Genomic DNA, 25,637 nt, shown 5'->3' on the forward strand with positions numbered 1-25,637 from the left:
GACAATCGGGAGAAGGTAGCAAACGGGGCATTACAGGAGGAAAAAGTGACGTGGGCAGGTATCAAACGGGGCATTACAGGAGGAAAAAGAAACGTGTGCAGGTTACAAAAGCGTACAAAGTGGAGCGGTCAGCTTAATGCTAAAATGACAATCGGGAGAAGGTACCAAACGGGGCATTACAGGAGGAAAAAGTGATGTGGGCAGGTTACAAAAGCGTACAAAGTAAACATAGAGGCATAATACTGCACAACGTCAGGGCGGGCAGGGGCCCTGAGCCATGATTGCTCCCGGACAACGTCGGGACGGGCTGCTAGTTGAGATATATTTTGTAAATATTTCACAAAATGGTACCTATCAATAAAAGTAACTCCACAGCAGAACACAACTATTTTTTTTATTGTACCAATAAGGTTAAGGAATAATGATGGATATAGTTGCTTATAACTGTGAATAGCCTATGACAGAAGCAGAACAATGGCAATAGTAACATAATTCAGACACCAAAAGCCTGTCATGTTTACAAAGCAAAGAAGCCATGGTCACCAAGCCCAACCTACAATGGGATCTTTCAGAGGGAGGATTTAGCAAAATTAGGTAAGAGTAGAGGTCAGCAAAAGGCGGTGGTTTGTATGGGAACAAGAAACAACACCTAGGGGCCAACTTTACAAATGTCACACTGACAACTGTGCAGTAAAGCACCCAGATTTTGTTTCAGGTTTCAAGGAAGTGACATACATTAACAGGAGCGATGCATGGTATGTGTGTTCATTCATTTCCAAGTCACTTCATCTGTTGATTCTTGACGCCTATGACATGCATGCGTTTTTTTGTTTTGGCATCAACGATTTAGAAATAATATTAGGATTTAATTTCAAACTCAATAAAAGCATAAGAAAAGAGATTTGTAATTTATGGGTCATTCAAACATGCTCTTAAATATTTAGTCTGTTTTCCTATTATACGTAAAATGTCAAACAAGCCCTTATTCACAAACAATATGGTTTAGAAGAGCACATCTCCTTCAAACGTGTGAGATAATAAAGTTGAGGCACAGTGCAGCACTTATTCCAGAAAGGCAGCCATTTTATCAATTGTGACAAATGGAACATTCTGCCAGCAGGCTACATCTTGGCAAAAACATTTTGGCTGAATAACAGTGGTTGTAAAATTATTGGTTTTGGTACAGTTGATACTGCCATCTATATTACAAAAAAAAAAAGAAAATATGCGTGTCCAATAGTGCTATTTTCGATATCAATGGCAGTAATGATCACTTATAATATGTATTACAACAGTGGTGTCAAATGTTTAGGGGTAATACACAATCCCAATATCAAAGAGATTAACATCCAATAGAGTGCTAAACTCGGTTATTAACAGCATTTCTTCTGGAATATGTCTCATAGTATTTCACATATAGGAAGGACAGTCATGAGGGGTTGTATGTCAATAACATGGATCTCTACATATATATCGACTGAACAATATATACAGCCAACGTATCGTTATTGTAACGTAGGTAAGTATAGATATACTATTCTTAACTTCACATCAAAACAACTTTACAATATATGTTGGTGTTGGATATCACAGAGTGTTACAATTGCAGGTTAATATTAAAATTCAATATTATACTGCAGCAGACCACTCCATGGGGCATGTTCAGTCACAAGAAATCACTTTAAATCTCAAGAAATCAATTTAAATCTCAAGAAATCGCTAAAATCTTACCTGGTGATGTACTTTTTCTGATTAATGAGCGTGATGGAGTCCAACTGATGGTGAGAGTTCATGGTTAAATTTTCCTGATCCCGGTGAACTTCATAGGCTACATAAATGAAATAAAGAATTCATATGCTGAAATCTCCTGTAGGGCCTCCAGCTGAACTGGGGATCCTGCTGCATAGAAAGTACAGTTGTTGGGGGGGGGGGGCCTTGGTTTATTATTTTACAATATTTTCATTGATCGCTACAAGCTTCTATCCAATTAAGAGCATGTGACTGCATTAGAGAGGAGCATGTGTAGTGAAAACGAAACGTGGGCTTGTTTAATATTCCAGATGTTATAGTACAGTTTTGTGAAATTCCACCTCCAGACCTTGGGCCACATTTAAGAAAAGTGACGCATCGCTGCATGAAAACAGCGATGCGTCACTTTTTATTGCGCCCTCCTTGTGACACCAATGATGTGTCATATTTACAGTATGACGCATCATTGAGCAAGGAGTTACAGATATGTCAGTATTTCTGACGTATCTGTATGGCGCAAAAGTGACGCATTGCTGGAGTGTGTCACAAAAGTGATGCAACTCCAGCAATGTGTCCTTTCACATGGGGCAAGCCCCATGTGAAAGGGCCTGCGTCAGTCTTACGCCTGCTGTGAGGCAGGCGTAAGATTTTGACGCATTTGAGTCCTAGAAGTGGCGCAGTTAAATCTCATAGATTTCACTGCGTCACTTCCATGACCCTTTCTTGCGTCAATACGCCCCCCCCTTGCATACATTATCCCTGGCGCAGGTATAATCTGGCGCACGGGTTTACAAAGTGACACATCTACCTAGATGCGTCACGTTGTAAATATGGTGCAAGAAGGTGCATTTTTAACGCCACTGGTGCGTCACAAAAAGTGACGCACCTGGCGGCGTAAAAGTGACGCTTCTTGTACCTAAAAGTGATACCTAGCAAAATAGAAATGCTGACTGGCCCATATGGAAAACCTTTGCATTTTCACATGACAACTTATGGATCAGAAAATTTCTCTACAGGCAAAAAAAAAACTAGAAATATATACAGGCTTAGGTTTTGCCTGCACAGCACTTGCACCGTACTTGTGAAATCTCTTGTATTTAATATATCTCAAAAGGGGCTCTTATCAGTTCCCATCCCCAAATTACTCTGTTCATTTGCTTTTGTGTGAAACTTTTTTTATAACTTCCCCTGGCTGCACATATTTACAATACTTCAAAGCTGTTCACACTGTTTAAGCCCCATTCACTTTCAAGATAAGATCTCTTCCCACGGAAACGGCAGACAGCTTCTAACAGTATGCTGGAAGGCTTGCTTTTTACTACTTAGTTGTGTAAAGCAGATGCTTTAGCCTTAGAACATTTGTGGCATTTCCTATTCATGCCTCAGTACCATTCTTTGCACTTTGTAGGCATTATCGGATTGATTTTTAAACTTCATTTATTAGGTCTTTATGATCAAATTATAAATGTTGTAATAAACATTGCGTGTTAAAAATATAGTTAATATACAAGGTCTATGCTATATGTTACCACTAAAAAGGCAACCACAGGAGCAGTTACCTTGCAGACAACAGGCTCACAATTTGAATGGTGCAGCAAGTGCAGTAGCAACGGGACAAAAGTTGCCTCTAAACACATAATATTGCCATATTTTACTACTAAACAGGTAGTCACAAGTACAGTTACCTTGCAGACAACACGGTCATGATTTGAATGGTGGAGCAGGTGCAGTGGCACCGGGCCCAACAAGTTGTGAGAACTTCTCTAAACACCAGATATTATTATATTTTACTACTAAACAGGGAGTCACAAGTGCAGTTACCTTGCAGGCACAAGGGTCAAAATTTCAATGGTGCAGCGACACCGGGACCAAAGCGCTAGGAACCCCTATAAACACCACATTTTGCAATATTTCACTACTAAACAAGCAGTTGAAACTGCAGCTACCTTACAGGAAATAGGGTCATGATTTGAATGGTGCAGCAGGTGCAGTGGCATCAGGAACAAAAGTTGTCATAACTGCTCAGGGATTTAGAAATGTAGTTATATTGTAGGAACTAGAGGCATGATTTGAATGGTGCAGCAGGTGCAGTGGCACCAGGCTAAAAAGTTGTCAGAACTCATCTAAACACATAATATTACTTTTACATTAATTACTTCTAATATTTCCCTGTATCATTTCATTTTTCAAATTGTTGCTATTACTTATCCACACTATACCACTAGTAACAGCACAATATATTGCCTTTTTGTACAGAAATAAGTCATAACACTTTAACTGACTTTCTGTAACTTACACTGTACAACCACTCAGCAAGCTACAATTTACAACAAGAAACGGATTATTATTCATCACATAAGCAAAATCTAATGCATTTACTAATGCTTGTTAAAAATGTCACAACCCTACACATTGGATACTACACATATGTATGTGACGTATGAAAGAGGTTACAGAATAGAGGGCCAGATGTACAAAAATTAGGAACTGCAATTTCCAAATTGCTATTTTTACTGAATCCCAATAAGGAAATCACAATTCCTAATGAAAGACACGTTAGAACTTTTTAATTAACGATTCCTAGTCAGACACAAATTGACCAACTCATGAAAACTGAGGTAGGCTGCATTTCGCGACCCATTAGGAATGATAACCATCACAAGGATCGTGGCCTGCTAAAGTCAGCAGACCACCATCTCTGTGATTACTTTTAAATAAAGCATTTCTTTTTAAATCAGACCATTTTCCTTAAAAGAAAATGGGATGCCTTTCAAAAACAAAAAATAAAACGTTTTATTTTGATTTTTAGGTCGAGCATGGAAAGCACATGTGCTGCTCTGCGAGCCATGCTGTATTGGAGTATGAACTTAAATTAAGCCCTGCTCACTCTCCGCCCATATTTGTCCTTGGCTTGTGTCATTGTCCTTCGTAAATGCTGGCTTCTGATTCGTTAATAGGCTTGTTAGTCCCTCCTTAGTACTGCCTTGTCTTCATTTGTAACCTCTCATGAGGACTGGCCCTTTTACTTCGGTCTGTAAGCACTGTTTTCTTTATTGGTTTCTCCTACTGCAGGCACTACATGCTCTCCTGCAACATTCAGTGCATACAGTGCACCATGCATACTTTCACAGGTGCTTTTACAAAAAAAAGCATTTGTTTATCAACTTGAAAAACAAAAGATTTTTTTGTAAAAGCACCCCATAGCGCGCTTCCACTTTAATCGCGGCCTCGGACCTTTCTTTAGACATTGCTTATCTAATAAAAGGGCGTGGCATCTATTAATGTGAAAGCACAGCATGGGGCCCATGTACACAACAAGCATTTGAAATTAAATAGGTCTCGAATTTTAGAAACTTTGACCTATTGGTATTGTTAATGGCAATGCCTTTTATTATCACAGGTTTTTTAAACACAAATAAAAGGCATCGTCATTTACAATGGCATGAGTTCAAAATTGCACAATTGCGAGACCTATTGCATTGCAAATACTTATTTTGAGTAGCAGTGGTTCATGGGGGAAACATCCTTTACAACGGGGTGTTTACACCGCTAATCCTTTACAACGCAGCCATTACAACGCAAGTCATTACTACGACTTGCGCTGGATGGAGCTCTTGGTTAAGGAATAGTTGATTTTCTATTCCAACACCTTCCCTACTGCTACGTGGGCTGGAGTTGGAATCGAACATTAAATTAATCCTCAATCCAGCTCCCTCCAACGCAAGTCGTTGTAACGACTTGCGTTGTGAAAAACGTGTTGTAAAGTACCACGAACAAAATGATCGCGTTGTACTGACGTACATCCGTTCATGGGTCCACTGCCTGTGTTTGAAAAATATTTTGTTAAATAATCTGAAAGGGGAAGGGATCCCACTGGGACCCCTTTCTTTTTGCGAATGGTTACCACTATCTTTCAGTATTCGGTAAAAAATAATGTTTTGCAACTGTAATCTGGTTGTAAAGCATTAACATATACCACTGCGATTCAGCATTTGGAAGGATGCCCTAAACACGCCCCTTCCACATATCAAGTCGCAAAACGAAATTGAGATGCGCTAACAAGCAAGTTACTGAATCACAATTTGACTACTATACATTATAAAATGCTTTTTTTGCAGTCATAAGAGGGTGATTCTTTGAATCGGGCAATTTGCAACATTCGATAAAGATTTGATCATGAGGCCTTAGGTCTGTTAGCTATCTTTGCGTATGCCAAATATCTTTTATGAGAATTTACACAATGGATGATTTATACTGGTATAAAGATTTAGAGCACCCTTTACTACATGTTGATGCATGGCAGCGCAGCAAACCTTCCTGCAGCGCTGTCATGCGTCAAAATAAAAGGGAAGCAATGTGCCATTTCTAGAAGATAAGGTGCATTCCTGCTCTTCCGGTGCACAAACAGCAGCTGCACATCAGCAAAGACACCTGTGTGCCATGTTGCAAGGGTGCCTTCACTGCAGGGATGATTGTTGTTCTGCAGGAAGGGACACCTTCCTGCATAAAAACAATCATTAATGGTGTTTTGCTCCTTCTGCATGTGCCCAGAATGCAGCACACGTAGAAAGAGCAAAAAACGAGGAGAAATTAAAGTATTTCGCCTCTTTGCGCCACTTTGTAAATCTGGGAATGTGTCAGGCTCCATGGATGTTGTGCGTGAACACCCACAGCAACTCCCATGGAACGCCCATTTCACACAGAGTAATGCACGAAAGGCGCCCATAGTTACAGGGCCGTGAAAAGTCGCGCAGAGTGACTGTACGTGGCCTTGTAAATGTGGGCAGCCGCACTGCGCTGACGGTGCGTCAAAAGAAGTGACTCACAGGTGGTGTAATGTGCTTGTAAATAGGTCCCCAAGTACTGGTTTACAAAGATATCTAATGCTACCGCTGTATTGCCTACTTAAAGCAGAACTTCCTTACTGTGTAAACTACTCGGATTAGGGCATTTAAAAAAAAAAATTGCTGTTCATTTATTTCTTCCTGCAATTGAAACACATTCATGCTGCCAATTCCTGAAGACAGCCTGTGCATTTTAACTCTACCGGTGAACTTCACCCTACTTCGAACTCACCTAACCCAATTTACATTTAAATTAGTATTTCCCAAAACTGCTGCAAATGCATTTTTGTGTTTTGTGAACGCTCCTGAAATCTGTTTTGAACGTATTTACAAATACTGCATTTATTTCTCGTTCATGGCCCCGCATCTGAAACGTCCATGTTGCCTGTTTATTATCCCTGCGACTCCAATCCCTTCACACTTACTTTTCATGAGTAATTTTCGCCAGAAATACTTGCGTAAATGGCACATGAGTGACTTTGACTTTACACACTACTTGTGAATGCTATGCACGTACTCACAAGCCCTAGTTGTAAACCTGGCATTGTGAATCTCCCTGGCCTCGTCCAGATACTCCTGTTTTTTACTGCTACACACTTACTCACATCTTATTCATTAGTAGGTAAATCATTAGTTGCATAAATTACACGTCAGTACTTTACAAATCGGTCATTTTGAATCACATTTAGATTATACATGAGTAAGTTATCATATTACATAACAATTTAAGGGCCTCTGTTATGGTCTCGGCAGCTGTCTTTGAATGCCTCTTAAACACTAAATGGCTAGCAAGTTAGCTTATGGTTTCCTGTAACACTTGCTCAGCATCTTCGTGTGGTTTTGTAATGCTGTAACTGATAAGTGTAAATATTGCTCAACTCAGCGGCATAAACACTATTAACCACAGGCGAAGGAAAGGCTGTGTGCCCTGTCTGAATTTCTGAAGCAGAAGTATATATTACTTAGATCTTCTGTCCTGAATTAAATGTAGTTATTGTCCTACTATTAACCAACAACCATGTCTAACTACATATTGTACTGTGTTGAATTAAAATTGCATGTATATAGTGCTTACTACCCCGGGCAAGGCCCTGAAGCACTAAACAGCGAGTAGAAGGCTATTCGGAAACAAAGGGTAGTGGTTAATGTGGTGTTTATTTTTGGTTACTGACATTCATTTTATGCTCTCAAGGAATCCCTTCAATGCTTTTACTTCAGTCTCTTTGTTGTAGATTACATTAACAGGAGTTATGTGTGATTCTTAGATTTTGCGATGTGAGTTCATGCATAGCTGAAGGTCTTTCCAGGTGAAGAATCTCAGAACTCTGGCTGCCATTTTAAGAACAGGAATACCAGATAATGCCAAAGCAAAAAAAACTTTTTTTTAAAGGTGAGGCATGTAATAACCTAGGTGATCATTAGCTCACGTACACCCCATGTACAGATCTAAAAATTATACCTGGCTTTATACTCTTTCCCCTACCACTGGTATGCTTGTGGCTGTGGAGCTTACACACCTGAAACCCAGGACACTCTCTCACAGACAGAACTTCAACTGATGCATATAAGTTCATCTTTGAAATGGGATCTCTGGTTGGCTAAAGCCAGACACAGACCGCCACTCTAGTCAGGGCAAGGGAGTTACACGCCAAAGATAACCCCTGCTCGCCCCCTTGGTAGCTTGGCACGAGCAGTCAGGCTTATCCCGGTGGCGATGTGTAAAGCATTTGCGCAATACACAGCAACAACATACTAGGCACACCACAAAAGGAACTCCACACAAGGTTATATATAAAAATAGCCTTTGTATTGTCATAAAACACATTAGGTGGTAATCACACAATATATACTGTGCCAACTGGCACTGGGCAATATTTACAGGGGATTATTTACACATGACAGAGCCACTGTCAGAGTCATCACTTGGTAAAATAGTAAAAGGAAGACATATCATGAACTTAGAACACAACCAGTAATTACTGGCAAACACTATACTCAGCCTCCTCCTGTAACATAAATCATACCATGTACAATATCACATCAGGCGAGAAATATATTCTGTGCAAACCTCATAAGCCTAAACATAGTAGACCATAACCTCCTAAGCATAACTCACACTAGGAAATACTCTTACTAACATAAACGGCAGTAGGGAATAAATCATACCTAAACTACAGTAGAGAATAACTCAAAGGTTTTTCCTTCGTTTTTATAGTTGTGAGGTACAACACCAACTTGTGTTTTATCTAGCATTTTTTAACACATCTTCCATTTCTAAGCACTTTAAATATCAGATTTAACTATTACCTTATGCATTGTATTCACTTTACTGACATCAGAAGAATGGTAGTCTTGGACAGCTCCGGGTATGTGTTGCCCCAATGTTGTGGGACTCTGAAGGAGAGCACATTTACTAACTTTGATGCCCTCTTGTCTCTCTGCATGTCCTCGCACTGCTCACGCTTCCCCCACTTGCACAGACCACTTTGGGCAGGTTAGCCTGTGGCTTGAAGGGAAGTTTGAGGTGGCTTCAAAAAGACTGGGCCAAGGCCAGGGAAGCTGTTAAGAAGGAACAAAGGTGATGCACTTAGAGCCCATCTACACCCGATGCCGTCACCACTAGCAGGAAGGAAGGGTACCCAGCAAGAGCCAGGAACGCGTGTCCACGACTACATCCAAGATACGTTCAACTCCCATCAAATGAAGGACTGCAGCAGGGACAAAATAATGAGTTGTCTTCCCATGAGGGTGGATCAGATTTGAAGAAATGTGAACTTAAGGACAGTACCAGGTTGACTGACCTCAGTGCTGACAATCTGCCTAACAACTAAGCAAACCAAGGCCCAGATGCTTGAGTGATGCTGTGAAGAGCACTGCTGAAGCCTGGAATGGTGCTTAGACTTGCGTCACTGCCCAGAATGGTGCTACAGAGAAGAGCTAACCCAGCCATTAACCCAGGACTAGAGCTATGATCCCTTGTGCCTGCTTCTACAAGGAAGCCGAAAGACACCAGCACTGCAAACAGTCATGCAGGAGAGCTTACCCACCTAAGAATCACATGCTGTATGTGAGCTGCAAGCAATACAAATACTCGATCACAAACCTTACGTGGGTCCTGAGGCTGAACGACCAACTGAAAATGGAGAGGATGTGACTTAACGGATTGAGCCTGACTTTAAAGCTGGGTAACCAGGTTCGTATCTACCCGGAGGCTCAAGCATCCTATGATTCTGGGCAAATAACTTAATGTCCCCCATGCCTCAAAAAATGTATGTGTCCTTGTGTAAGGTATCTGGTGCTCATGTAAAGCGCTCTGATACCTTCGGGTCGAGTTCCTGCTATATAGAACCTCAAACAAAAGATCATGTCACTGCTCCGGGGCTACACAAAGTCTTCCTGTCTGAGAAACACCAAAATGCAGTGTTCGCTGGCAGTGGTGGACTGTGGTCGCAGGCGTGTGAATGCATCCAGGAGACAGCCCGGCAGCTGCAGTCTTACCACACACACCTGCCCACTCACTTCCAAAGAGATTCTGACTCCTTGCATCTGAACTCACGCATCAACACAGGGAAAGCTGCCATGGAGAGTCACAGGAAGCCTGTTTAAAGTGTCTTCCAATGATGCCCTTACTTTTTTTTAATACTAGCCCTGCATCTGCGTGGCAGTACTGCTGCCTCTAAGCCCTGCATGCCTAGAGAGCATTCATGTACAGTGTTCCCTTGTATCCTAGGAGACACAGACTGTCCACATTAGTAGCTTATTACTATGGGGCTACAAATATATTCCTACTGTGCTATTAACACTTTAAAGGTGTATTTATATCTTATAGTTTTCTTCAGGTATAACTCTATCTTAAAATGTTGTTATTGTGCACAATTCTAGTGTTTTTCTCTGCCTTTGCCCCTTCACCACCCATCAAAGGTAAGCCTTGACCGCTTTCCATTACTGCTCCCCCCTCTGTCTAAGCCCTGGAAGCAGGCTCTTTTTATTCATTCAGCTCACAGTAGAATCTCCTTCTTGAGGTTCCAGGGACAACAGGCAATATTTCTCACAAGCACTGACCAGTTGCCCCTAAGTTCCCAGTGAACTGGCTCGGCATTGGTTCAGATTAATTGAAGCATAAGCAGTGTGATGTAATGTCAAATTTAAAAAGAATTTCTATATTGTACTGTTGCCAACAAAAGCCATCCTGAACCTGGAAATAAGAACTAAAGAGGTGGCATCGAAAAAGTGCTCTCTAAAATATGATCGAGCCCACCCTGACTTTTAGGCATCCGCGTGAACCTGATGGTGAAGCATGACACTACTAGATTGTGTGAGGGTTATTTAACAAAAAAGAATTGCTTCTTTACCCGCGCTTGAACGGTTGGCGCCACAGGAGTTTAGTGCCCAGCTTTCACCACACTAGGTGGGATACCTTTGGTGACCGGCATCGAAAAACATCCAGGATGTCAAGGCCTTTCAAAAAGGCAACATATTGTTAATAAGACACAGATGGAGTGGCAACTATTCCCGGGTCTAAGCAATCATAACTGAGAAGACTTTTACTGGCACAGCTAGAAGACACGGATTTGAGGATCCTGGTTTTCGGCCAGGCTGGTAATGGTGAAACTTCTTCTGCAAATACAGGGGAGAGGATGTGGCCTAATGGCTAGGGTGGTCGACCTCAAATCTGGGGAACCGGGTTCGAGTCATGGCAACGACAGTCACCATCTTGTGATTCTGGGCAAATCACTTAATCTACCAGTGCCTAACAAAAAAAATGAATGTGTCCTTGTGTAATGCAACTGGTGCTCGTGTAAAGTGCTCTGATACCCGATACCTTCGGGTCAGGTTCGCGCTACATAAAACTCGGAAGAAAAAAAGTGGTGCTATGCCCTGAAAGTAATACACATGGCCTTAAAAAATATGCCTTTAGAGAAAGGTAGCCAATGCAGTGCCCTCAAAGATGATGTTGCAGAGGAGAGGATACAACGACTGAGAGCTAAGCAAGCAGTTCGGCTCTGGATTCTCTGTAGCCCATGCAAAATAGATGCAGGCGAATCCCAAATTAAAGAATTATAGAAACCCAGGTGACAGAGAATCTATACTAGAGAGCAATCAAGGTTTACCCAGAATCTGAACTTGGATCCTTTGTGAACCTGGTAATCATCCATTTACATCGCTATCACCAGTGCAGTGCTTAACTGGTTAAAATATAACCAGAAATGCCAGTACCAAAAGATTTCCTTAACCACATTGCTGCAGCGCATATTTTTGCGCTGTGCGGCTTTTTTCAAAAAGCCGCGTTAGATGACGAGCTCAGCTCGTCAACCGCACACGACCACCGTGGCTGATGACGAGCTGAGCTATTTGCACTGCTAAATATTGGTATTGCGGAACACTAATGCTGCCTTTCTAGTCTTTCATCTGTCTGATGCCATTTTCTTCCACCACCCTACACTCACTGTCTCATCATCTTGCTTTTGCAAGTAGTGCTTGTTCATCCTTGTCATTGTTTTCATATCGTTTTCTTCCTCCTTTCTTCTGTCTGTCTTTCCTTCCTTTCTCTCTCTTTTAAGTTTAAAATAAAATTTATGGAGAAAAAAAGTGCATTGACAATGCCCCGGTTACTTACCGGTAATCTTCATTACTCCGAGTATAGTCTTCCTCGCCACATGATTTACATAGTGAGCTTTAGCTCCACAACAGAACCCTCCAAAGCAAAAAGAAACCACCTCCCACCCCCTCCCAATATGGCCGACCAGTCCCACCTGACCTCTATAAGAGGCGGGCCGGCCCAACCAATCAGCCTGATCTACCAAGCAAACAATGAAGCCGATAGCCAGACCGGGAGGGGGGGAGGGAACTCATGTGGCGAGGAAGACTATACTCGGAGTAATGAAGATTACCGGTAAGTAACCGGGGCATTACCTCCTCGTAAGTCTTCCTCGCCACATGATTTACATAGTGAGCCAATACCCAAGCCAACAAGGCTTCATTGACCACCAGAACAACAACACCACACGGTGATGCAGAGAAACCAACCCAAGGTTGATGTAAAACCAATTGAAAAGAAAACAGGAACCACAGGGAACCTGAAATCAAGACCTCCAGGAAAAGGAGGCCAACCCGGAGCCGCAGCTCCAGCACTCAGAAAAGGCTCCAGCGAAGTCCCCCCCGGGACCGCTAGAGACCCACGTACCAGGCGGGTGAAGACCCCGCCGACCTCAGACAAAACTCCACCGAGGAGACACCTACTAAGGGGGCCCAGGGAACAGTCGCGGACCGACCCCGGGTCCCCGCCGGATCCACCGAACCCAGCGAAGCGTAGGGAAGGATGCCAGCCTGTGTAAGCCCGCGAACCAAGGAGGAACGAGGGCTAGCGGCCCGAACGAACCGGGCCCAAAAGGTATAACACAGGACCTCCCACCGGGAAAGGACAAAAACGTGCGGCAAAGAGAAGCCAGAACAGCACGCCGAACACCCGCCCGGACCAGGGAGGCACCACGTTGGTCGGAAAACAGCGGCAAGGAAACCACCTGAGTCCGAGGCCCCAGGGAAGGGACCCCGGGAAGGACACGGGGGACATGCCGGAGGAACAACCCCGTCCGGCAAACCCGCAAGAAGGGCGGGGAGCGGAGGAACGACCCCCGCACGCCCATCCGCCCAGCAGACACCCTCGCCACCTGGGAAAACCACCGGACAGGCGAGGAACCGCAGAGCCACCAAGGGCCGGGGCCCAAAAGGGCGGACCCCGAAGAGCTCGTAGAACGAGAGAGGGAGAATGCAAGTGCATTGCGATGTGCATAGCGCACGAATCACCCAAAGGCATCAAGGAGCGTGCCATGGGAACCCGACCTGGGATTCCCCTGCGAGATAACCCCAGCAGGATACCAGGTGAGAGCCAGGCATCCCGCCGCAAGGGGCCCTAGTGAAGACCAAGCAAGCCTCAGCCCCGAGATGCAGAGTGAGAACCTGTGAGACGAGAAGGTACCGGAAGGAGATTCCCGAGTCCATGGAAGTATGCAGGCCTAAGACCCACCGAGGCGGGGAACAGAACCCTGGTCCAGGACCCAACTCAGCCACCGGGACTGCCGCCCCCTGAGTCACACTTCACCACCAACATGGAACGCTCTACGACTCCGCGTGTCCTCCTAGCGCAGGGGCCGTGTGAATACGTGCTGCCGAAGCGAGCACTGGACTACCAGCGGGAATCCAGCAGCAAAGCCACAACCCCCGAGGAAGCAGCGTCCTCCGCTCCAGGACCAGGCCTGCACAAGGAGGCAGGCCAGCCGACAAGAGCCGGCTCAACACCGACGCCGAGAGCGGGGGGTCCAACCGCCCCACGGGAGGATCCGGGATCGGCCCGGAGGCTCGAATCGCCAGCTCGGCCAAAGGAGAAGGAACCCGGGGCGGTAGACCCCGCCGGGAATCAAAGGCAGGAACGCACCACGACCAGCGTGGCAACCACGCGCGGGTGCCAGGCACCACCCCACTGCAATGACCCAAAACAAGGCCATGCGTCGCCGAGCCGAGCGCCCATGAGCGCCCCGGCCCTGCCCAAGCGCCTCCAGTTCGAGGAACCGCGATCCCAGAGGGCACGGGGGAGATACGCCCAGCAGGCCGAAAGGCCACGCGAAAAACAGGTAATAAGGACCCGGAAGGAGGAGCAGAACCCGGGCCGGAGGGCCGAGCCCCCCTACGTGAACAGAGACCTCGGAGGCAGACCGAGCCGAGGCCCCAGGCGTCGAAACACCACCGGGGTAGGGCGAGACCATGTAACGAAGGCCAGACCCGACTCCGTCGGACCTCGGGGGAAGACAGCCCGAAGGGCCAGGACCGGCGACACCCCCACCAGGGCGCCCAACTCGAGCAACACCCGGGGACCTAGGCACCGGCAATGGGAATGCCACCCGAAACCGTGCCGGGGCCAAGCCCGTCACCTCAACCAAGATTAGTAAAAGTGCTGCTGAAGCGAGCACAGCAAAAAGACGGCCGCCAGGAAGACATCCAGCAACCCCCGAAGCACGAGGAGCTGAGCGGCCGCCGGAGAACCCAAACGACCCGGGGACAATCCCGAGACGAGGACCGAAGGGACCGCCGGACATAGGCCAGGAAGCCGACGGATGAGAGACACCGCCAGCTGTGAAGCCTCAGTCCCATGGGAGGGGGGACAAAAACGGGGCCGTGAGGAAGCACACGTCCAGACAGGGAACCCCCAAGACCCACACCCGGCGAAGAAGATCCACCAGGCGGGCCAGGAGCACAGCTCCCCCCCCCCTCGGGCCAGAACGCCAGCCCAACGGAAGTACCCGCAACCGCGCGCGGGAACCCCCACTCGCAGGCTTTCACAGGCGAGACACGGGAAGGAGCCTGGACCCCAACCCGCCGAGACGGTGGGACCCCGCGGAACATCTGCCAGACCAGCCAGCCCGGACAGCAAGCCCGACGTGCCCCCGACCCGGGACAGCCACGACCCAGGACGGGATGTAACGTAGGCAACCGCCCCGCCCACCCCCCCCCCCAGGGGACCCCCTGGAGGGAGAGGGCCGCAAGGCCGTATCTAGGGGCGAAAAAGGGAGCGGCAGAACCAGCACGAGACTGGTAACAGCCGAAACTCGGGCCTGACCTTCACCGAAGCGCAACACGATACAAAAATCGCGCACAATACCCCTTCAAGGGGACAAGGCTGCAGTACGAAAGCCGCTGTACCCAAACACAACCAATGTCTTCGGGAAGTGCCCTACACCACTACGGGTATCCCGGCGCGGATTAACAGATGGTCGTTGTTACCCAACTCAAAGGAACAACATTCCTCGACCACAGATGGATGAAAGGCTGAGTGGACCAGTCGGTATACGAACCTGTGACCCTGAGGACAAACCCCAGCCCCTGCAGTAGCCGCAGCACTACACAGTGCCACCAGCCTCCCTCCCCAAGGAGGAGACCAGGCAACCGAAGCCCCGTGGGGCCGACGCGGAGCGTCCTCCAAATCCCAGAGGAAATAAACAGTACCCAGGGATATCGAACCCAAGCGCCGAGGCAGGGAAACGAACCCAGGGCCTGGGCCAGTCCACTGCCAGGGCCTGAATAGCCTCGCAGCAGAAAAGGGAACCACGAGTGAAACACTCGAGCCCGGCGCAACCAGACGGCCCAGTGAAAAAACGAGACCAAATCACAGGCCCTACGGTCGCCCGTAGAGGGAAGAGTACACCACCCCTCCCCAACGTGTCGTACGCACACAGCCCGGAATTACCGGGTTGACACCAATACTCTGTGAAAATGTCCACCTTGGGACACCCCTACAGTATAGGCGGGATCCGAACCCCGCCTGTGAGGGCTGACCGCACCCAAGGACCAAGACCCACCAATGAGCTATAGCTCCGAAGTACACAGGGCGCCAGAAACAGAACCCAGACACAAGGGACCTGACCCCAGGATGCAACGCGCCTCCATAGAGTGCGCCAGCGCCGCACTGTAATTCTGGCCAGTAGCCAACGTCAGGACACATGCCGAAGCCAGAAAGCACCTTGAGATGCCTACCACCGTCAAGACCCACAGGGTCGACATACAAAAAGCAGTGCCCTGGGACTGATAAATGCGATGCGCGGCGAAGATCTCCCGTTCTGCCACTCGCGTGCACAACAGAGTCATCAGCTATGACGTAACTGGGACATGGGGCAGTGGCAACATTGATGCACGAAGAACCACAGTGGCCGCACCTGGCGGCAACCAAACCCCGCCCTCGAGAGGCGGGAGGTGGGAGGAGCACGCAGCCAACCCTAGCGCGGCAAACCGCCGCGACCCGTAGGGGCCAAAAATGAAGGGAGGCGGCAGCGCACAGCGCCGCGAAAAACCGAGCTGCCGGGGGAGCCCCCGGACCCGGACCTCAGAGCCCCGAGGACCCGCCGACCCAAAAGGTAGGACCGCCCCGAGTGGGGAACATCGAGCCGTCCTGAACACGAAGCACGGAAAGCTCCTGCCCGAAGCCGGAGTCGAACCCCGGCATGTGTGCCCCCGACCCGTGAAGGTCAAGCTCGCACGCGCCTGTCGCCCCAGACCACTCTGCCAGCCTGTCGGCCGCTGTAGAAGCGCCGCCGGTCGTACACAACAGTGTACCTGCGCACAGGCCCGACTCAACCCCCTCGTGCGCTAACAGCTGCACCGGGAGAAGCCGAAAACGTAGGCAGAGCAACAGCGCCCTCTTCCGACCCGAGTCCGCGCCCCTCCCCACCCTCTTAGTGGGAATGGCGGCCAACCGGAACAGAAAGAGAACATACTCATTAGAAGTGTGTCTTGGGGCAGTCAGATGCATGCATACACAACCCGCGGCCATTAAGCCGAGTGCATTTCCATCCCAAGCCAGGCCCGAGGTTCTGACAGACTCGGCGCAAAACTCCTGACAAAGCACCCCGAGTCCCACACCGGACTCGAACCTGGGTCCCCTTCTAGGCTTAGAGTCACCGCAGTGGAACCGGTAGTGACCATGGACAACAGCACATGACTAGTCAGGAATACAAGAAACACCCTCAGAGGGGTGATACAACCACCCGCATGCAACCACATGCAGGAGACTGCGCAGGGCCCAAACGCCCACTTAATGGCTAGGGCCCCACAGTAACGACCGGGGGAGCCACGGGAATGTACAGCCACCCCACACCCCCGGCCGCCCCCCCCCCCCTGTAGACCCTTGGCACGCTAGAGCAGCACCTAACCGGACCCATAGGACCGGGGGAAGGAAGAGGGGGGGGGATTTGTAGGCATAAGGCACTCGAGACCGCTAGAGCAGGTCCTCCACCTTAAACCCCAAGGGCCAGCTCACGCCGGCCCATCTTACCTGAACAGCTCTCTGGAGAGAATCGTGCAGAACAAAAAAAACAGGCTGATTGGTTGGGCCGGCCCGCCTCTTATAGAGGTCAGGTGGGACTGGTCGGCCATATTGGGAGGGGGTGGGAGGTGGTTTCTTTTTGCTTTGGAGGGTTCTGTTGTGGAGCTAAAGCTCACTATGTAAATCATGTGGCGAGGAAGACTTACGAGGAGGTAATGAAAAATATTCCTTTCTCTCTCTTGCTGTGGATCAAAGTCTGATGATGAAACTAGGCCCCATCCCCCGAAGTGAGTGACAGTGCCGAGCAGAGGGGTAGCAGGTGCAGTGGCAACGGGACCGAGGCATATTACGGGTCCTCTGCTTGTCAATAGAGCCTGCATTTTACAACGCCAACCTATCTAAACAGCTGACACCAACAACTACGTGAACGGCACAACAACCGCCAACTACGTGCAGCAGCATCCTTCACGCTATCTGAACCACATTGCTGAACCTTCGTAGCTGTGAAATGACCCCACGTCATGAGGGTGACTTTTAAACAACCCTGGCTTTTCAGACAAACGCATACATAACAAACGACCCGATTCCCGCGGGAGACTCCCGATTTCTGGTAGCAAAAAAAATGGTTTCCTTTGAGCTGTTTCACACCTAAAGTTAACTGCTTCTTCAAAATAAGTCAAGGGGAAAATCACAACCTCCAAATATGTTTTCTAAATCTCCCACTATCCTATGCTGAAATGTTGGCATGTACGCATACGCAAGCCGGATTCTGGGACGGTTTTAATTTTTCTACTGTAAACATTGGGCTACAAGCCACAGCGGGCTTTGCGGTTTGGCTTGTAAACCCAGGGCCTGTTGAAAATCAGCCTCGTGACACGGGATCAGCTGATACACGTGCGCTTAACAAGTTTCTAGTTTCAATTCAATTGTATGTTTTTTTACTTTTTAAAACCTTCATAAATCATCAACTACGTTTGTGGAATAACCTAATTAAATAGTTGGCTCATTAAACAGGTGTATGTTAATAAAATTCTACAAACCCCTCCTGTTATATCCAGAGCCACTGGAATTAAGAGCCAACGGAATGCCAAAATTATGTGGCAGAGTCCACTAAATTATTTGGCAGAGTCCACTAAATTATGTGGCGAGAAAGTCAAATTGTGCCGCATTTTGGGGCACAATTTGCTACACTACCATTACTCCACTTTACCATTTTAACAAAGATTAACTGTTCGAAAATCACACTCAACGCATCAACAAAAAAAGACAAAACGCACACATACGTGTTTAAAGCGGGGATCTGGCATTATGTGTGCAGCTCAGCACGAGACCCCCCTTCCGCTTGCCTGGATTGCCCTTGGCACGAGGGGTGATTTTCCGGCACAAGAAAATGTCAGGCTGCTTAGAAACGACCACCTTACGCCACGAACCGACTTTCTTAGCTGGCAAACTTTTGAGCAGAAACACATTTCTGATTCTTGCTTCTCAGTTGGAACCCAGCTCTGTCTCATTTCTGCACTTCTCTGCGGTCCTCGGTGGTTTCATTTCTGAAAGGCACCGGATGTTACCTGAGCCGGGCACATCACCCAGTCTAACACAAGCACTTTAACGTTACTACTGCAACAAGCAGGAAGCAGGGCAGCTCTCCGGTCTCAAATTACACCTACCTGCGCGAGCTTTCAGAGGTACAGAGGTTGGGCTTCACACATCCCCTCACGGTTCCCTGGGAGGAACATGGCAGTGCCCACTGCCTGGCACCTGGCAGCGCCCCGTCATAGTTTATGGAAGACAAAGGCGAGGTTAATTATTGCTTTCAGGCTGGCAGCAGGGAAGTAAGTGTCGGACATGCGGCGGGCGCACCCGTCTCCGGCCTCGGTGCATGTCGGGAGTGTTGACTTTTCTTCGGAGAATGGCAGGCGGGGACACTCCCTTCCTCTCAGGCACACACCTTCGGAGGAGGCAGGTCGGTTCTTGGCTCGCACCTCGTTTGAGAACAGATTTAACCCCCCTCCGGGCCTACATTTCTAGTTTGGGCAAATCTGGCTCCGGCTGCTTCTCGGCCATTTAAATTGTTTTAGGCCATTATCGGACTTCCCTAGCCGGTCCTGTGAGGTTGAAATATATTTAGAAAAAATGACAATTGTTGAGCTTGCGAAGCTTAGGAGGTTTAAAAAAGCAATTTTTTTAAATGATGGACTATAAATCACAAAAATAAAAGGCAAATGTATCCTGTTAGCGATGGCCCGAAAAGCATAGGCTAATGAAAGTTCCTTTGCATCACCCTCACACGTGCAGCGTGGAAAGCTTCACGACAGTGACATTCCTCACGTCACTAAATTTAGAATGAACACTAGTAAATAATAGCGCGGTATCCTAGAATTGGTTCTGCCCATTCAAGCCGCCTTTTAACTACTGGTGAAAACTGGCACGCCTCTTATATGACAGAAAAAGAACTTAAGGGCGTTGCAGCTATGTTTGCGCCAGTTGCATGTAGTAAGTCATTCAATGAGTGCCCTCCTCGAGACACATCATCATGTGGGCACTGTCATTTTTAGGTTTTGACTGGCGATGCGCACGTAGTGCGCATGCGCCAAAAAACGTTATGATTTCTGTGTGGGTCGGGTATACGCCCACTCCTCCCATTGGCTAGCTCCATAAATGGAGGCTAGCCATTGGGAGAGGGCTCTGACCGTCAATCTCGGACCAGATTCGGGGGCGTTCCAGAGAATTTTTGGCTTTTGGCTACGTCAGCCGAAAGCCTCTTCTCGTCAACGCCCCCGAATCTGGTCCGGGATTGAGGGCACCCGCCTTCCTGCTCCTGTCTCACGCGGCGCCCGGGCAGTAACCTGTCGCGTTGATTTCTCTTTTGCGGACCCAGGGGGTCTGGCCGCTCTGGGAGATTGCTTTTTGTGAGTTTGGTCTTCTGGTGTTGCAGGAAGCGTCCAGGTTGTTCCCAGACCCAAGTTCGGTCTTGTGGTGTTGCAGCACCTGCACGAGCTCTGGGTGCCTGGGCGCTCTTCAGAAAGTCCCAGAATTGCGGTATCTGTGCCGGAGCGCAGGAGGCGGTGTCAGCGCTGCCACAACACTTTATAATTTGTGTCACCGCAGTATGAAAAGGACTGCAAAATAGACGCGGACACGGAGAAAACACCCCCTTTGGAGAGCGCGCGTGCTGCATGCGCGCTGCACAGATGGCGTTGTCTTGGGTGATCTGTGTGTAATTATGACCCGTCTGTGGGTGGTACTTGAGTACGCCTCGTTATTATCTCTTCTGACGGGCTCTGGGGGCCTTACTCCGTGTGTTATTCCCCGCTGCTGTAATAATCGGCTGTCGGCCGAGGCGGTATTGTATGGTCGTAGCCTTTCTGCTGCCGAGGTTGATTTGAGTACAAAGGCCACGCATCATGGATTCCAATGAGGGATAATTGATGCGGACGCGTCACCGTCCAGTAGCCCTGCGCGGGGTCCGGTGTGCTGGAGTTCATTATCGTCGGAGTGACCTCCGTCATGCCCCCCCCTCCCCCTCCCTCCCTTCCAGGTACGAGTGACACAGCGTCACGTGCCAGCCACAGGGAGGCTTCAGGCCTACAAACAAAGACGTGTCCGATATATTCCAATACAGCGTGAGTGCAATAATATAGTGCGGTAAACATTGGAACACTATAAGAGCAGTCATTACTGACCAGTTTCTGGCGTCGTTTCTAAAATTGCTTATTTTCTTCTTTATTGTAATCGTCTTTCAGCCTTCCACATCTCAGCGTCTACCTAGGAATAGAGGCTCAAATGCGGTCAACTGAATAGCACAAGACCACAAAGAGCTTTAAAGGCAAAATATATCTATTTTCAATGTTTGCTGTTGACTTGTACCCTAGCCGTCGAGGCCGCTCTGTCCTCCACACGTTGCCTTTGCCTTGGCGTGGTAGGCCACAACACCGCGGAGGGTTCCATTTACATTTTCACCCACTAACGGCATACACACAGGAAAGAAATGCAAACCATTGACATACGCAAAGTGAGACCCGGCCACCATATGAGCGAGAGGTGCCTTGAAGCAGATGGAACATTTGGACAAAATCCTACCGAGATGCCGTTTATTGCGTATGGCATACATTGCTTTATTGGGGCCATCCATGAACACGCTTTCTGTGTTCTTGCGTCTCGGCTGTGTTTAATATCAACTGGAGGGGCCTGTTTTAGTCCTACAGGAATTTAACGGGACGGCACTAGATTGGTTGTATGTCAGAGTATTGATAACAAAATTATCACCTGACGTAAATATTGTGTTGTAAATATTATTTGCAAAAAACATTGCTCCTTTGAGGTTAGGTTTACCAGGATGTGGCCTAACGGCTACAGCGGTCAACCTCGAAGCTGTAGAACAGAGTTCGAGTCTCGGCAGGGACGCTCAACAGCCTGTGATTCTGAGCAAATCACTTAATCTGCCTGTGCATAACAAAATTAGTGTGTACGTGTGTAAAGCAACTGGTGATTATTTTTTTATTTATTTATGCAATTTTATATAGCGCGGACTTTCGTAGGCAATGTTCTTCACTTAAGCTATAGTTCGTGTCACGCTTGCTACGTGACTGGGAACCTGGGCGGACAAACTGGGTTCTGGAGGGGTGGGTAGGAGGGTGGTCAGAGGGGCTGGTCACGTGAGAGTGGGTGGGAGGGTAGGCTGAGGGCTTGCCACAATCCGAAGGGCCAGGGACAACAAACATGTAGGCAAGGGAGTGGCATTGAGGAACATCTGGCAGCGCAGAGGGTTGAGGCCCAGCGACTCCCAAAACAGATAAGGTTCTTGCGGGTACGATCCGGTGAAGTAAAAAGAGGAAGAGCAGGAGGAGGCGAGGCAGAGGGGCTGGCACGGTGTCATGTCAGCAGTCGTCTCTGTCTCCTAACCTTGGAATTCCCTAGAAATGGCACGACTTTCTTGCCCGAAGAAGTGTGTGTGGGGGGGGGGGCAGGGTGGGAGGTTCTTGTTTCTAAATAGAGGCCAAGGATTGACTGGTCTGGATACACTCATATTTGCCCCTCGTGCTCATAACTTGGAGGCAACTAGGGCAAACCCAGCGCACAAGAAGAGTGCGTGTACCAAGACTGAATAAAAAAAAAAAGGCGGGGGGTGGGGGTGGGGGTGTTCATCTCTTTCCCCATCCCATAAACACCTCCAAAGCAGGATCCGCAGGACACTGGAAATGTCCGCCCCCATCGACCGTAAAGACTACGAACGTCTGTCGGGGACCTATGGGTGGTTCTTCTCGAGGCCCTGTGACTGTCTGCAAGAAGCCCCCTGTCTAATACTATTGTTAAATGATGTCCAGACGAGTTGTCAAACTTCAATGCTGCTGGTGACACCGCCGGTTTGTGTGCGCCTACACGTCTGTGTGAGCTCCTGCTCGTGTATGACCATGTCCATGTGTGTCTGTTGTGACTGCTCTGACTATCTTCGTTGATGGGAACAAGAAGCGTAAGGGATTTATCCCCTCCCCCCCTAGATTTTGGAGTGGAGGGGACACGCGGTAGAAGTTTAGGTCGACAGAAAAACTGCGCACTTCCACTGTTGACATCCGTATGGGATGACGGCCCTGCTGCTTTCGACCTGCTGACCGGCCTAAGGCTTCAGACAGGGTCGGATTTATTCTCTGGGGCCCGAGGACAAATTCCCGAGGTCATATGTAGGTGTTGTTTGTCAGGTCTGGGGCAGGGTCCCCATTTAGCACATTGTCATTCTCCATAGAATGCGTCTCCTTCTATCCTGGGCCAAGAACCCAGCATGGAGGACTCTGCCCTGCTTCTGTGTAGGAGTTCACATCCTCCTGGCAAAGGGAGGTGCTGGGGGCTATTGGAGTTCCTCTTTGATAAGGGGATGCATCTTTTTCATGCAACTCACCTCAAATACAGACATACATGGGAAAGCAAACCTGCTCCATCCATACCTGTTTGACACTTAATGGAACTGCTTTGCTTTGTCAACAAATGCCCCGAGCAACGTGTTTGTGACAGTGAGTGCAGAGTGACAGTGAGTGCAGAGTGACAGTGAGTGCAGAGTGACGGTGAGTGCAGAGTGAGAGTGAGTGCAGAGTGAGAGTGAGTGCAGAGTGAGAGTGAGTGCAGAGTGAGAGTGAGTGCAGAGTGACAGTGGGTGCAGAGTGACAGTGAGTGCGAGTGACAGTGAGTGCGAGTGACAGTGAGTGTGAGTGCAGACTGAGTGCAGAGTGAGTGTGAGTGCAGACTGAGTGCAGAGTGAGTGCGAGTGCAGACTGAGTGCAGAGTGAGTGCGAGAGCAACAGTGAGTGCAGAGTGAGTGCAACAGTGACAGTGAGTGCGACAGTGACAGTGAGTGCAGAGAGTGACAGTGAGTGCGAGTGAGTGCGACTGACAGTGAGTGCGAGTGCAGACTGAGCGCAGAGTGAGTGCGAGAGCAACAGTGAGGGCAGAGTGAGTGCGACAGTGACAGTGAGTGCGACAGTGACAGTGAGTGCAGAGAGTGCGAGAGTGACAGTGAGTGCGAGTGAGTGCGAGTGCGAGTGAGTGCGAGTGACAGTGAGTGCGAGTGACAGTGAGTGCGAGTGAAAGTGAGTGCGAGTGACAGTGAGTGCAGAGTGACAGTGAGTGCAGAGTGACAGTGAGTGCGAGTGCAGACTGAGTGCAGAGTGAGTTCAGAGTGACAGTGAGTGCAGAGTGAGAGTGACAGTGAGTGCAGAGTGAGAGTGACAGTGAGTGCAGAGTGAGAGTGACAGTGAGTGCAGAGTGAGAGTGACAGTGAGTGCAGAGTGAGAGTGAGAGTGAGTGCAGAGTGAGAGTGACAGTGAGTGCAGAGTGAGGGTGAGTGCAGAGTGAGGGTGAGTGCAGAGTGAGAGTGAGTGCAGAGTGACAGTGAGTGCAGAGTGACAGTGAGTGCAGAGTGAGAGTGACAGTGAGTGCAGAGTGAGTGCAGAGTGACAGTGAGTGCAGAGTGACAGTGAGTGCAGAGTGACAGTGAGTGCAGAGTGACAGTGAGTGCGAGAGTGACAGTGAGTGCGAGAGCGACAGTGAGTGCGAGAGCGACAGTGTGTGCAGAGTGACAGTGAGTGCAAGAGCAACAGTGAGTGCAGAGTGAGTGCGAGAGCGACAGTGAGTGCAGAGTGAGTGTGAGATCGACAGTGAGTGCAGAGTGAGTGCGAGAGCGACAGTGAGTGCAGAGTGAGTGCGAGAGCGACAGTGAGTGCAGCGTGAGTGTGAGAGCGACAGTGAGTGCAGAGTGAGTGCGAGAGCGACAGTGAATGCAGAGTGAGTGCGAGAGCGACAGTGAGTGCAGAGTGAGTGCGAGAGCGAGAGTGAGAGTGCAGAGTGACAGTGAGTGCAGAGTGAGTGCAGAGTGACAGTGAGTGCAGAGTGAGTGCAGAGTGACAGTGAGTGCAGAGTGAGTGCAGAGTGACAGTGACTGCAGAGTGACAGTGACTGCAGAGTGACAGTGACTGCAGTGTGCGAGTGTGCAGGGTGCACATTGTGTGAGTGTGCAGGGTGAGCAGTGTGTGAATGTGTAGGGGCAGTGTGTGAGTGTGCAGGAAACAAACACTCAAACTAAGTCCACCACACACTACTGCATATACTAGTGAATACAGTCATCTCTTTATACAGAAAAAATGAGTTATATTTAGAGGGGTCGGAGTGGGACACAGTGGGTGGATGGATGCATGATGGATGGATGTATGCATGATGCATGGATGTATGGGTGGATGCATGGATGGGTTGTTGGTTGGATGGGTTGGTGGATTGCATACATTGTTGAGGGATTGGCTGTATATATGCATCTGTCCATCCACCCATCCATCTATCCATACACCCATCCATGCATGCACCCATGCATTCATCCACCAACTCATCTATGCAAGCATTACAACAAGAGCCCGCAGCTCTCCTTCATCTCTCCTCGCCCCTCTTCCCTGAGCCTGCAGCTCTCCTTCGTCTCTCCTCTCCCCCCTTCCCTGTGCCCTGCCCTGCTATTGTAAATGACAATGCCATTTATTTATGTTAAAAAAACATAAATAAAAAAAATGTCAAGAGCAATGCCAATAGCTCTAACTTTAACAAAGGCAAAACCATTGCATTGTAAATGCTTGTTAACACATTGAGCTTTATTAAAGTTACGAGATGACAATTTGAAAATGACAATCAATATGTTTATCCATCCTTGATTAAACTGGAACTCTTTGAAGCACTCAACACGACGAACCACCAACTTTATCACA

At 48.3% G+C, this 25,637-nt stretch overlaps 1 protein-coding gene across 2 annotated transcripts in view; it reads right to left on the reverse strand.

The window, feature by feature from the left end:
- The window catches only part of RASSF6 (Ras association domain family member 6), a 312,787-nt gene extending 293,494 nt beyond the window's left edge, over positions 1–19,293 (reverse strand). Inside the window, exons 1-2 of one of the 2 annotated variants that reach the window (XM_086961518.1) lie at positions 19,071–19,293; positions 1,732–1,828 (exon numbers count right to left, since the gene is read on the reverse strand). In XM_086961518.1, coding sequence (XP_086817644.1) covers positions 1,732–1,793 — 62 coding nt within the window. In that variant the 5' untranslated portion in view covers positions 1,794–1,828; positions 19,071–19,293. Of the gene's footprint in view, positions 1–1,731; positions 1,829–18,686; positions 19,049–19,070 lie in introns of those variants that run through there. The other variant, XM_086961519.1, reaches the window with a different exon arrangement.
- Positions 19,294–25,637: the final 6,344 nt, after the last annotated feature.

Source organism: Lissotriton vulgaris, chromosome 3_1 (assembly GCF_964263255.1).
Source record: "Lissotriton vulgaris chromosome 3_1, aLisVul1.2, whole genome shotgun sequence".
Taxonomy (NCBI): Eukaryota; Metazoa; Chordata; class Amphibia; order Caudata; family Salamandridae; genus Lissotriton; species Lissotriton vulgaris.